The sequence below is a fragment of the Pogona vitticeps genome, chromosome 1 (assembly GCF_051106095.1).
Source record: "Pogona vitticeps strain Pit_001003342236 chromosome 1, PviZW2.1, whole genome shotgun sequence".
Lineage (NCBI taxonomy): Eukaryota > Metazoa > Chordata > Lepidosauria > Squamata > Agamidae > Pogona > Pogona vitticeps.
In genome coordinates, this window is record NC_135783.1 from 300,288,442 (window position 1) to 300,303,106 (window position 14,665).

Below are 14,665 nucleotides of genomic sequence, written 5' to 3' on the forward strand. Positions count from 1 at the left end.
AGCAGAAAAGATGTTCTTTTAAAAATTGGTAATAAATCACTTCTAGTTTCATTGGGAGGAGTTTGCATGACCCCCCTTAAAGGGTGTTGAGGCTGGAAAATGGCCCCAGGTGCCAAGGGGGGTTGCCCATCTTGGGTCTAATGTGCATTGGGATCTAACAAAAGTATATGTGAAGCAGTAAAATAAATTTAGTAACATGTGTTATGCTTGAAGATAAGACACCAACGCCAGCTGGAGAGGAGGAGGGTGAACTAGGAGACTACCGACAAAAACTGCTGTTCTTTCTTGAGACATCCAGTTGCTATAATGCTGAGCAGCTCATCAGTGACTTTCCCTTTGATGGTAAGAGGTGCCAGGTAGTGCTGATGGGACATGCTGAGCTCATCAACTTGATTTATTTGTGTATAATCTTTCTAATATTTGTTTAGGTGTTTTTAACTTTTCTGTCTCTCTCTCTTTTTTAAAGTTCCATTTTAAAAACTGGAAAACAACATTTCATAAACTGGAAACTGTGTCATAGACACATTCTAGATGGGCGATACATAAATCGAATGAATGAATGAATGAATGAATGAATGAATGAATGAATGAATGAATGAATGAATGAATGAATGAATGAATGAATGAATGAATGAATGTCAGTAGTCTTCTACCACTGGCTTCCTGCATATATGTCAATACTTGTTTTATTTCTGCAACTGATGTACAGGGATTCCCATTTATGACTATGCTGCATAAAGACCTGTGTGTTATAAATGATAACAATATTTGAAACATTTATTTGCTGGGCGGAAAATACAGGTGATCACAGAATGGTATATAATGCAGAAAATGCATGAGATCATGTGATGCTGCTAATAGCTAAAATGGGCATGTAACCCATCACCCTCAGCCTGTTCTTCTTTGGTCCTCCATCTAATTTCAGAAGCCCAGTGCACATAATTTCAGGCCTGTAGGAGAGTTACCCGTCCATTGTCCAGTAACAGGCTGAGTAGAGAGAAGGAAGGAAAGAGGGAGAAAAAAAAATCAAAGCGGGGTGTCAAGAGAGAGAGAAAAGAGGATAGTATAGCAAGAGAGAGTGAGAAAAATATTGGCTGAACTGCTTTAGGCTCTCACCCACACAATGTTAGCTTAAGCCCTGCCTACCATTGGGCAAACCCCCCTGCCCGGTCCTGCTCTTGCTTTCCTCTTGGCACTGGCATGTAAACTAGTTATTCATATATTTGTTTGCGTCCCTTCTCAAGAGCCACTGCTTCAATCGCTTCCTGCCTAAGTAACAGATGTTTGCCACAGATTCTCTTTGTCTACTTTGCTCTGGATAACATTCACTAGAGGTGGACATGAAGTGGTGATTCAGTGGTTTGTCGTGGTTCGTTCTTCAGACGCACAGGTGTTCCGTGGGTACCCTGGCTTCCCTCCCCTGCCTCCTCTGGTGGGAGCCCGCTCGGAGGAGGAGGCAGGGCAAAGAAGCCCAGGATGCTGCCTTTTGAGTGGGTGCCGCTGGAAGAAGTTGGGAGAGGAAAGCCGGGCCACCTTTGGAACACCTGTGCATCCAAAGAGTAAACCATTACAAACCACTTAATCAGCCGTTTGTGCCCATCTCTGGTGCTCACTGTAAGCTCTCCTAAGAGAATGCTGAGGCTGGAACAGAGAGGTTCAGAGTCCAGTTGACCCCTATTTAAGTTGAGATGAGTCCTTGTCTCAACCAGGCTGTCCCACTGGCACCCTTTTTCCAAGTCTATTCCCACTTAATAATCACTGAGAAAAAAAACAAGTTAAAATCATGAGTCTTAGAGTCATCCAGAGCTCTCAAAACTCAGGCAATTACTGGACTCAAAGTAGCTTAATTTGTGGCCTTCTAGAAAAACCAGTTAAGCAAAGTAGCAGGTTATCTGCTCAAGAGACCAAGCATAAGTTTTTACGTATTATTGTTTTATTAGAAAAATAAAGAATTAGAGATATTGTTTGTTGCAAAGCATAGCATTCAAAATCATTTCGATAATCTACTATAGTTAGAAATCTAGCAAATTCCAGCTACAAAAATTAAAATAAGAAAATTCTAATAGCTAGAAAGGCAGGTAAGGCTAAGCCCCCCCTTTCTATTCTCCTACTATAAACTGCATCTTAGCATTGGGAACTCCAAAGTCCATTCAAAACTCAAAAATCCATGGTAAAATCCATTAATCCAAAAATGAATCTAAAAAGAGTCTCTCTCCCTGTAACATCCTGTCATTTTCTTCACACGCTGGAAACACCTCCTTCTTCACTCTCCACTAACGTAAGCCAATCAGGACGAAGGACTGCTCATCTCTCTCCACCTCCTTTTCTCATGAGATCACAGGTGTTGTTGACATTCTTCCTCGATGTTATGGCTCGGCTCATCGTCTTCCGCCTTGGCCAAACTATCTATATGATAACATTCCTAACTAGCTGCAAGAGAAAACAGCTTCTCAATGCTTCTAGTAAAATGACACAGACTAAGATGAATTCATTCTGCACCATTCCATGACTATAAATCCCATTTAGAAATTAGATTTTAGCTTCAATATCCTAAACCATGACACTCACTACTGAAAACACTTACAGCAGCAGCCCTATATTTTTGTTTCTAGGTCTTCTGGAAGAACGCGCTCTCCTGTTGGGACGGATGGGAAACCACGAACAAGCCCTTTTTATATATGTTCACATCCTGAAAGATACTAAAATGGCTGAGAAGTACGTCTCTGTTTAACACAGATGTTTTGTTTGATGACTGACCTGCTTACTGAGTCATTGCTGTCCTGCCTGTCTAGGTGGGATGTATATGCAGCCTGTGATATATACTATAACATTCTGCTGCTCACTTGCCATCTTAATATGTCTTCCTATACACCTTATTGCAGCTGGTGTTTCCACAGCTTCAGAATTATATTATCTTTTTTATAGTTCCTGTAGAAAGCAAGAGATAGTACTTAAGGCAGATACCTGGGCAGAGTCCCTCTTGGGGGACTAGAGGAGCTCTTAATCCAATAGATCAAAAATCATCTCTGATTTTTCCCAAGAACATCCTGCTCCTGTCTTTATATCTTTATTATCTAATTCCTTGGGTTCAGAGTTTAGAGAAATTAATTTACTATCCAGGAAATTGTATTCGTTCAGTCCAAAAAGGTAATTTTTCCAAGTTGTGAGAGAGATATATCTAACAGAACTGCTCAGGAAACATCATTCCCTCCAATTTTAATTTTTTTCTTTATAAACCTCTATATTATACTACCTTTGTTAACCTTTCTCCACCCTCTTTAAAGTGTGATAGAATTTAGATACACTGCTACACCCAGTTGGACCCTTCAGCTAATTTCTTCTCATTACTTTTGGTGAATGAGAGCTGAAACATGAAGTTGAAAATTTAAAATGGAACCTACCTGGCAGTTAAGATCTAGCCATGGGGCCCTTTTGAAAGAGCCGTCCCTTAAGGACGTAAGAGGGACGGCTTGTAGACAAAGGGCCTTTTCGGCAGCTGCTCCCAGACTATGGAATGCCCTCCCGACTGAGATTCATCTGGCGCCGACGCTGATGACATTTCGGTGCCAGGTCAAAACCTTCCTGTTCCAGAAGGCTTTTAATTGAAATAATATTAGCTGTGGGTCCGATGGCAATTTTTATATATATTTTAATTGCATTTTAATTGTTCAGAATTTTTATTGTATTTTAAATGTTGTAAGCTGCCCAGAGATCTTGGGTAGTGTGGGTGGCATATAAATTAAATAAATAAAATAAAATAAAATAAAAACATTTCCTTTGGCACCCTGCAAGTTTTGTGATGGGCAGTGGATCTGGGCTGCTCTTTAGCCCCATTTAGGTTTGCACTGTAAAGCAATTCCATGCATAGGTGTTATTTCACAGAGTGTATAAAGGCAATTTGTGGGGAGGGGGGAAATCCTGCAATAGGCTTTTCTTTCTTCCATGGTGATCATTCTGCTTTTTAAGTTTATTGTGCAAAATAAATACGCTGTTAGATTTTACTGACAATTGTAAACTGCAATGTAGCTGTTCTAAAGAGCTGGGTTTCAAAGCCACTCTCAGTTTCCTGTTGATGTTGTATTTCAGCTATTGTCACAAGCACTATGACAGAAGCAAAGAGGGCAACAAAGATGTGAGTAGCTTATTTACCAATGTCTTGATTTGATCCTACATATTTACAAAATATACTGCTCCTGGGGCCACGCGAGATGTGGTTGCCACATATGCGTGCTTTAAAAACACACACAACACGGATGACCAACCTGGCTGTTGAAAGGAGACAGACTAGAATTATGACATGGAAAGAGAAGGTTTTAAGGTTTTGTTTCTGACACAGTCTTTTACCTGCTACTTGCAAGGAGGGGAATGTTTCCCATCATGAAAACAGTGTATAGTGAGATATGAACAAGGACCTTGGGAAGGGAAGGCTTGGCTTAAAATCCCTTTCATTCTACATCATGGTGCAATCTGGTTCTCCCCTAACATTCATTGACTGTTTACTACCTGAGCACACAAGTATATCAGAGCTAACTATGAGATAAACATAGGTCCAGTTCGGTCCTTAATTATTTATTATTTAATTCATTCATTATTTATTTATTATTTTGACTTCTGTGCCACCCATCAGTGTGAACACTTTCTGGGTGTATTCTCGAAGGCTTTCACGGCCGGGATCTGATGGTTGTTGTGGGTTTTTCGGGCTCTTTGGCCGTTTTCTGAAGGTTGTTCTTCCTGACATTTCGTCAGTCTCTGTGGCCGGCATCTTCAGAGGACTGGAGTAGGAACTCAGTCCATGCTCTGTTGCTGTTTGTTGGATAGTTGAGTATTTATAGCTGTGGAAACAGCTGTTGTCCTTTTCAGGAGATAGGGTGATGATGGCAATCAGTGTGTTTTTGTTGTGGATGTATTGTTGTGATAAGGGGGAGAGATTATCTGTCACTGTAATTGATGGGTGTCTTTAGCTGGTCGTTTTTTGTGCAATGATCCCTGGTCCTTGTGGCTGGGTAGAATTTGTTGACCTTTTGCAGGCTGTATTTTTCAGTGCTTTATTTATTTTTATTTATTTATTTATTGCATTTATACCCCGCCCATCTAGTCAATCGACTACTCTGGGCGGCTTCCAACATATATAAAAACAATTTAAAATACAGTGGTGCCTCGCTTAGCGATTGCTCCGTTTAATGACGAAATCACTTAGCGACAACTTTTCCGGAGCGTTTTTGCGCTTCGTTTAACGATGGTCCCTATGGGCGATTTTCGCTTAGCGATGGTTGGGACCATGCTTCGCATAGCGATTAAATTTTGGCTCCCCTCTTTTGCTTAACGATGGTTTAAACAACCTCATCTTTGCTGTTTTTTAAATGTTTTCCTGTTATTTATAAAGTTAAAGTTTACTGTTTAAAATGTTTGAAATCATAAAGTGCACTTAATAAACCCTTTGTTAACCAAATTTGACTTTGTTTTGACTCTTTTTTAATTTGTTGTTGTATTTCCCCCCACCCCTCCATTGAGATGCATTGAATAGGTTTCAATGCATTTCAATTGGGGAACCGCGTTTCGCTTAGCGATGTTTCCTATGGCGATTGCTATTGGCAATTTCATTCACCGCCAAACTAGGTTTCTTCCTTATTGGACTAATGAGTGTCTCCTTGAGGGCAGGAGGTACCCTGCCTTCAATGAAAGACCCATTAATTATTGCTATGGCCCATTATGTTGTTATAGGCCTCACTGCTTTGATTAGCCAGGCCGGGCAAGGGTCAAGGGATGAAGTGGTGGCCCACCAGCGATCAAGCGCTTTGTCCATAATATCTGGCGTCACAGGCTGAAAGAAATCAAGAGTCACTGGGCAAGGCGGAGCGCTGGACATCTCTGCTCGACTTGCTGTATCTAAAAAAGGAGATACATTCAAAATGTACTCCAGGATACATCATCTTAGAAGTAAGCCCCAGTGATTTCAGCATGATGTAAAGGTGTATAGGATCACAAACTTAACTAGCTCCTCTTGGGAATATAATGTCAGCCAATTTGGATTGGCTGCTAAGTGCAGTGATTTGTTTTGTGTCAAGCAGGTATACTTGTCTCTGCTCCGGATGTATCTCTCGCCACCTAGTGTTCATTGTTTGGGACCAATTAAGATGGAACTATTGGAGCCTCAAGCTAATCTCCAGGCTGCACTGCAAGTTTTAGAACTTCATCATAGCAAGTTGGATACTACCAAAGTAAGTATTTATGTTTTTCAAAATTTTTATACAGATAACCTGCAGTGTAGAACAGCTTGGCTGCATGAAGACACTAACATTTATGTATTAATTCCAAAAACAGCTTTTCCTGACAAATAAGCTTCAGCAGCCATTCTCAATTTTTTTTCTTGGCCTTCGCCATGAACATAATATAAAAGAAATATAGACCAAATCAGGATTGCATACGTTGCATAACGAACCTTATAGAAAGGCATTTGAAAACTTGTTTTCAGTCTGTGGCCCCCTTTAAATGTGCCAGGGGCCCTTTGAGGATTCTGCTTTCACACACAACTTTCACAGAGAGACGACTTGTTTTTTTTAAATAGAATAACATTTAATGTGTCTTCTTCATCCCAGACATCACAGTCATTCTGGGAGGTAGCTTCACCTTCTCCCCCAACGGAGGGAGAAAGGGGTTCAACAAGCTTGAATCAAGTATTTCTGACTCAACAGCTTCTGTCCATATTCCATCAGCACCCCCGTTTCTTCCTTTAGCATTGAACCCTCCAGCAAGAGCTTCTGCAACAATGACAGAGGTTCTGTCTCCCACTGTTCTCTGTATTCCAGTGTCTGTGGGTTCCCACCTCAGATCACTGTTACTGACTGTTCGGGGTGTATAGCCTCCTACTCATAATTTGTGTCAACCTAGCATAATTTAGATCCTTCCTACCAAGAGCAGCTCATAGAGCTGGCCATGGGTTTGGGAGAGGAACAGCGCTGACAAAATATTTGGCAGAGGGGCTGTGTGATCATGAGTTGGCTACACAACCTATTTTTCGCCAGGATTGACACTAAGGCAAAATAAAGTATAAATTAATACTTGATACGTTGTAACGACAGGTTGGAAGAATTTTAATACAAATCATTACTTAAATTTCCCTTTGTTCTGTTTTTAGGCAATAAATCTCCTTCCAGCAAATACTCAAATTAGTGAGATCAAAATCTTCCTCGAAAAAGTTCTAGAAGAAAATGCCCAGAAGAAGCGATTCAATCAAGTACTTAAAAACCTTCTCCATGCTGAATTCTTGAGAGTATGTGTCCATATATATCATTGATTGCAACAGGAAAGTTTAAAAATGAATATTTATTGGGAATCTTTAAGTGAGTGTTGCTTGCAAAGAAGTTGATAACTTCTAGTACGAAAACAAAAATAGAAAAAATAAATTAGCTAGCTAAAAGATTATTTCCATATTTCTTCAGGCTGTCTGTAACGGAATTACATTTCTTTGTTTTGATTTTGCTGTAGGTACAGGAGGAAAGGATTTTGCATCAGCAAGTTAAATGTATAATCACAGAAGAAAAGCTCTGCAGTGTGTGTAAAAAGAAGATTGGAAATAGGTAGGTGAAACTTCCAGTTTTTTCATAGCCTAGCAAAAGTGGCAGTATGTGACTTTTTACCTTGGAATATGGCTTGATTGTTTCCTGTTAACGTAACTTACTGCATATCTGTGGAAGGGGGAACAATATCAAGGGCAGGGGTGGTTTTTGATTATTAAAAGCTTCCTACTTCAGTTCTGCTTCTCCCACAATTGTTCACACAATGAAAGTGTGTGACAAAATAATTTTTATTAACCAGATCAATCAAGAAATGTATCAGTAACAGAAACAAAGGATTTGTAGTTTGATTTGTTGTACCAAGTTAAAACATCTGAGCTAGAAACCTTTGAAAAACTGTTACAGTAGTCTGGATATTAATCACGACAATAAGCATTTTAAAAGAGGAACTTGATCAGAAGTTAACCCAAAGTACAAAAGGTTCTGTCTGATTTATTTAACCATTTCCAGTAGATAGAAGATATATGTGACAGTGAAAACAGGGACTAAGTAAGTGGCTGTAGTTCGGTGTTATTTTAGGACAGTGTTTCCCAGCCTGGAGCTCATGGCCCTCCAAGGGAATCATGGGTCACCTTATATGTGTTGGAGCCCTGGCTAAATAATTTTTTCCTTCATCTTTTGGAGCAGGATATTAAAGTTAATGTGTATGTGTATGTATGAGAAACAGGCCCTTTGGGGAAGAAAGAAGCCTCTTTAGGACAGTGGTTTAGGACAATGGTTCCCAAACTTGGATAACTCAAGTATTTTTGGACTGCACTCCCAGAAACCTTCACCACTAGCTGTGGTGGCTAGGATTTCTGAGAGTTGTAGTCCAAAAACATCTGGGGACCCGGGGTTGGGAAGCAATGCTTTAGGGCAAAGAACAAGCAAGGTTTATAATGAGTCTGTTTCTGTATGTCTTTGCCTTTGCCCGAGTTTGGATTCCAGGGGCACTGTACCCTTTGTGATCACATATTGAATACATTTTTGCCTGTTTTGGAGTACAGTCCTGTTTGGAGTTCATTATAACTGATTTGTTATTTTTAAGAATTTGCTTTTAACAAAGGATTGCATGGGAGTAGGGAGGATGCAGAATAGAAGGAGCAAGTTTTTAATTACAGTGGTGCCCCACTTGACGATTAGCCCGCTCCACAACGAATCTGCTTTATGGTGAGGTTTTTGTGATTGCTATTGCAATCGCAAAACAGTGTTTAAATGGGGAAAATTCGCTCTATGACGATCAGTTCCCTGCTTCGGGAACCGATTCTTCGCTAAATGACGATTTTAAAACAGCTGATCGGCGGCTCTCAAAGTGGCTCCCCCCCCCCCGTGCCAAATGGCTCCCAGCTGTGTTTAGGACAGATTCCCTGCTTAACAGGCATGGAAAATGGCCGCCCTATGGCGGATCTTTGGTGCACAATGAGGTATTTCGCCCATTGGAACGCATTGAACTGGTTTTCAATGCATTTCAATGGGTTTTTTTACTTTCGATTGACGACGATTTTGTTCTACAGCGATTTTGCTGGAACGGATTATCGTTGTCAAGCGAGGCACCACTGTATTTAAAATTGCTCATGGCTATGATGTTATTGCCATTCCACAGGTATGAGTTATGTAACGGGCTTTCAATGTATGTATTTTAAATTTTGAGCTATTGTAAATAATAGATAAACAACCTATTACTGACAAGAAAGAAAAAAACATATAGCTAGCACTGCAGGAGAGGACAAAACAGCAAAAGGAAACAAAATATTAAGAGCAACGAAATGCTTTGGTACAATAGTAACCTCAAAAAATTACATATTTTTATAAGAGGTACTGGTTTTATGCATTTCAGAAGATAGCTGCAGCTGTATGTAGTGGAAAGAAAAAATAATTAAGATAGAACTATAACTGAATTTAATCTTATATACTCTCTTCCTGTAGTGCCTTTGCCCGCTATCCCAATGCAGTAGTTGTACATTATTTCTGTTCCAAAGAAGTTGGCACGACAGACACCTGAAAGCCCTACTGTAACGTAGACTGTGATGGCCGCTGTGCTCATATGAATGGAGATGGAAGAGCATTAAGACAAGCAACTGATGCTTCTAAGGAATCTTCTGTGGGCATGTTGCTGACAAATGACTTGACCTGTCCTGTGCTTTACCAGATGACTCCATTGTAATCTGCCAGTATTGGTTTTGTAGGAAAACAGACATTTTAAGGATTTTTTAATATACTCAACAGCAGGTTAACTTCATAGCACCCTCAGCATGAGGGGAAATGAAAATGAAATAGAAATGAGACCACTCTGCCACTCTGGATTTTGCAACAACTCCGGTCCCGAGGAAGATATTAAAAAACAAGATGTTAAAGAAGCAAAAATGCATGGGTTTTTTGCATTTGAAATTCTGATCATAGGTGGCGAAATTCCCTATTATAGGTTAATTGTCATTGCATTGTGTTCTCTAATCAGCTATTTGGAATCAAGTACTTCCAGAAGGTCTGTATCTAGATTTCCCTTCCTCCAAGTATTGGGAATAAATTGATATTGGCCAGTAAACATAATACTTCCCAACCCCCACCTGAAGTGGTTATCACCATTATTATATGAAAGTTCCAAAGGAACTAATCTCTGCCAGTTCTAATGTTCAGAACTGGTAAATGTGTATTTTTTTAGTTTTGTTTTTGAGAGGCATGTTTATATTAATGGGCGTACTATTTGCACTATGTATAGTCACTCCCCCTATGTGTGGAATGAAAAGTGGCAATAGTTTCTGAAGAGAAAGGGAGATAGCACCTGCACTTGTACAAAAAAATGAAAAGAAAACCTCTTAAATTTCAATCTTTAAAAAAAATCTCATATGGAAAGAGTGTATGTTTTTGATATTGGTTGGACCTTCTCTTCTGTACTTTGTAGACACCATTCCATTGATTAAATCTTTATGTACTCTCCCCACTGTGAGTAAAGCAGATGCTTATTTAAATGTCACTACTAAGTTCTTTGTACTGTTCATGATGATGCTCTTCCATGGCTTATATATGGACACATACATCTCAACACTTTTTAAAACTGCAAAATGCTCATTTCATATGCATACGTTTTATTTCTTAAAAGTCCTATTTGAGTGTAAAAATAATCTGAGCAGCAAAGGCTCATGCCAGGAGCAGTTGGTTTATAATAACTTAAAAATTCAACCAAACAAAGAAAAGCCTCAGCCTCTCAGCCCAGTTACTTACAGTTTGAATTGGTGCACACAGTTCATGTGGTGCCTAATATCATTATTGTCCCAAACAATTCTCTTGAAGAAGTGAAGTTAACAGTCTTTCTGTTCTGTTTCAATTTCAGAAAAAGTAGATGTGCAGGAAAAAATTTAGTGCATAATTTTGATCTGCTTTGATTTGAACTCTTTTGCAGTATCTTCTTCCTTAATTTCCCTAACTACTTTTTAAATCATGTCTGTTCTGAAAGTCACCTCTCTTTGTGTTATGGGGAGTCAATACCTATTGTGTCTTACTGCTAGGTTCAGGATTTGTTGTTGTGCTGAGACTGAGAAAGCACTTTGTTGCTTTGCATTTCTTCTGTTTGAAGATGAGAACTACATTGCCGTTGGATTTGTTTCTGCATTTATTTAAATAACATAGTTTCTAGACTAGACCCGATATTGTGGTGGGAAATTGATTGAGATATTCACGTGTTGTTGCTTAGTTGTAAAGTCATGTCAACTCTTCGTGACCCCATGGACAAGAGCACACCAGGCCCTCCTGTCTTCCACTGCCTCTTTGGTCAAATTTATGTTGGTTGCTTCATTGACACTGTCCAACCATCTCGTCCTCTGTCGTCCCCTTCTCCTCTTGCCCTCACACTTTCCCAACATCAGGGTCTTTTCCAAGGACTCTTCTCTTCTCATGAGATGGCCGGAGTATTGGAGCCTCAGCTTCAGGATCTGTCCTTCCATTCACCTGTAGTGCACAGCAAAAAGAAGCTCTTTTGTAGAAACCATGGTCTGTATAGACACTTGGACACAGCGTATGATATATATCTGCAACCAATAAAGCTGTCCACTCCACAGAGGCTTCTCAGATAGACTTTTCACCTTTACAGCAAAGCTTCCATGTGCCTCAGTCCAGCTTCTTCACATGCTATTGACAGAGATGTCGTTCGTGCTGTAATTGCCTACTGATAGTCTCGCACAAGTTATGGAATTTACTAACCATAAAGTAGGCTTATTTAAAGCAATAAATTATTATAAAGAATTATGGAGTCACTATGTTATACCTTTTTTCTAAAAATAAAATATATTGCATTTCCTTTACAGAATTGGTGGAGATACACAGAACACAAATTTCTAATTGCCATTGAAGTTTTAGTAAAGAGCATATGATTCACATGGTGTTGAAGCAATATCATAAATAGGAATGAAAGTTCAGAAAGTGACATTTTATGAAGTGCACAGTTCTTTCACTAAGGCACAGTGGTTGGAGTCCCTGATAACATGTGTCCAGTGATTAAAACAGGACCAGTTCCAGCTACCACAGGCAGTGAGCAATAATAGGCGTTGCAGTCCAGCATCTTGTAAGCCAAACCTTCCATAGCCATGAATTAGAAGGTGGCCTTGTCTCATTAAATCCAACTCCATCTCCCTCTTTCTATAATATTTGGCAAATTTAGAGAAATTAAACTCCGGCAAGACCCTGTTCTTCCAAAATATGTACAAAACATTGTTCCAGGTCCAGCTTTGATTTTAGTTGCTTCAGCAGGAAATATGCTTTGCTGAGGGAAGCACCAGCACTAAGGAGGATCCTGGTTTAGCAGAATCTGGTGCCCATTCCTAATTCAGAATATCTAGGAAATGTTGAAAATTCAGTTACAGAAGATGAAGCACATGCTACTAATCTTACAATCCGTCAGAAGCCCAGGTTTCCTAAACAATGTTGTATATTACAGTGGTGCCTCGTATAACGAGCGCCCCGTTTAATGAAGAAATCGCATAGCGATGGCTTTTTTGCCATCGCTTTTGTGATCGCATTACGATCTTGCCTATGGGGAAAAATCGCTTTGCGATTTTTCCCCATAGGCACCATTTTCCCCCAGCTGAGCGGCGGGAGCTTTGAAGCCCCGCCGCTCAGGTGGGGGAAAATGTCGGCAGTGGGCTGCGGCCTCGGAAGGACCCCGAAGCCACCGTCCCCTGCCGACAATTCCCTTCCGAGCTCTCAAAGGGCCTCCTCCGATATTGGAGAAAGCCCTTTGAGAGCTCGGAAGGCTCTCAGCGGCGGCGGGGGAAGGGTACGGGGGTGTCGAAGGCTTCCAGGCCTTTGCCTGGAAGCCTTCCGGACACCCCCCCCCACCCTGTCCCCGCCGCCGGCAGCCTGCCCGCGCCGCCTCCCCCGGCCGTTCTCGGACTTCTGGAAATCCGAGAACGCCTGTGGAAAGCGGCGCGGGGAGGCTTCAAGCATCGGAGACAGGGTGGGGGGGATCGTGAAGGCTTGAAGCCTACCTGCGCCGCTTACCCAGGCCGTTCTCGGACTTCCAGAAGTCCGAAAATGGCCTGGGTAAGCGGCGCGGGTAGGCTTCAACCCTTCCCAATCCCCCCCACCCTGTCCCCGATGCTTGAAGCCTAGCTGCGCCGCTTACCCAGGCCGTTCTGAGACTTCCAGAAGTCCGAAAACGGCCTGGATAAGCGGCGCAGGTAGGCTTCAAGCCTTCCCGATCCCCCCCACCCTGTCCCCAATGCCGGTAGCCTCCCCGCGCCGCCTACCCCAGCCATTCTCGGACGCCTGGAAGTCCGAGAACGGCTGGGGAAAGCGACACGGGGAGGCTTCAAGCGGCGGCTACAGGGTGGGGGGGGTGTCCGCACCCAGCCTCCCCCCGCGGCTTGGATCCAAGCCATGGGGCGAGGCTGGGAGGGTGGTGGGATTGGGATGTCTTTCAGGCATCCCGGGCTTGAATCCCACCCGCCGCTGGTTACCCTTGGGTAACCGGCGGCGGGTGGGATCCAAGCCCGGGATGCCTGAAAGGCATTCCAATCCTACCACCCTCCCCCCGCGGCTTGGATCCGAGCCACGGCGGCTACCCCAGCCATGGCCGGACTCTAGGGAGTCCAGCCATGGCTGAGGTAGCCGCCGTGGGTCAGATCCAAGCCGCGGGGGGAGGGAGAAAACCGGATAATCCGTTCCAATTGGAACGGATTAACCCTTTTTCAATGCATTCCTATGGGAAATGGTGCTTCACATAACGATGTTTTCACATAACGTTTTTTTTCCGGAACCAATTAACATCGTTATGCGAGGCACCACTGTACTTCAGAAGCTCTTCTCATTTAGATGGTTCTGTTTATATTTTCAAGTATTGGTTCATTTTGAGCTTTTGAATAATTTTGTTGACTTAAAAAAATCAGATTGGAAAAAAACAATTCTTTACGTGTTTTTTTCAAAATTTGTAGCATGGTTTTTCATGTTAACACGGGACCAGAGGAAGAAAGCAAATCATCCTGTTCAGTAGTTATTCATCTTGAGTTTATATAGCTCTGTCACTGTGTACATAAACTATGAATCCTGAGTATGGGTTTCCACAGTAAAATTTTATGCACTTCCACATTGTTTTGATACTGTATTCTTGCTATCTATGGTATTAAAGAAAGCTGTTAGCATTTCACTTTCAGTGTCTTCAAATATGAAATATATGCTGAGAGATAAAAGCAAGCAACTGTTACAGTCTCATCAATAAATAACATACAAAGTGGACTGTATATCAAGACTGCTGCCAGGTCAATCCTAGAAAGATGGGCAAGTTGGAACTGAAACTTAATTATATTCTGATTATAAAAGTAAGTTTCCATTCTATTAATTAGTTCATACGAGATCCTTTATTTTTTACTTTTGCTTTGCCATATAACTACTGTTTTCCACTTCAAACATATTTTGAAAAGCAATATTGTTGTACCTGATTCACTCTCAGAAAATACTTCTCTGTCTTTGACAAGTCTCCCCATTCAGCTGCTGGGTGGTGGTCTGAGAGGCAGGGTAGCGCTGGTGGGACTACTTCTGCGATTGGTGCATTGTTGGCGCCATTGGATGTGCGCACTGTGAGGAGCCTGGTGAGTGGACCAGGTTGTTCTGCGGGGGCAGGAATA

General features: G+C 41.5%; 1 protein-coding gene across 3 annotated transcripts in view; it reads left to right on the plus strand.

Moving 5' to 3' along the window:
* The window catches only part of VPS39 (VPS39 subunit of HOPS complex), a 39,439-nt gene extending 28,952 nt beyond the window's left edge, over positions 1-10,487 (plus strand). For 2 of the 3 annotated variants that reach the window (XM_020793742.3, XM_020793743.3), the window contains 7 exons: positions 214-342; positions 2,613-2,715; positions 4,087-4,132; positions 6,069-6,218; positions 7,136-7,270; positions 7,486-7,577; positions 9,480-10,487. In XM_020793742.3, the coding sequence (XP_020649401.2) occupies positions 214-342; positions 2,613-2,715; positions 4,087-4,132; positions 6,069-6,218; positions 7,136-7,270; positions 7,486-7,577; positions 9,480-9,555 (731 nt within the window). In that variant the 3' untranslated portion in view covers positions 9,556-10,487. Of the gene's footprint in view, positions 1-213; positions 343-2,612; positions 2,716-4,086; positions 4,133-6,068; positions 6,219-7,135; positions 7,271-7,485; positions 7,578-8,475; positions 9,286-9,479 lie in introns of those variants that run through there. The other variant, XM_072986220.2, reaches the window with a different exon arrangement.
* The last annotated feature ends 4,178 nt before the right edge of the window (positions 10,488-14,665 follow it).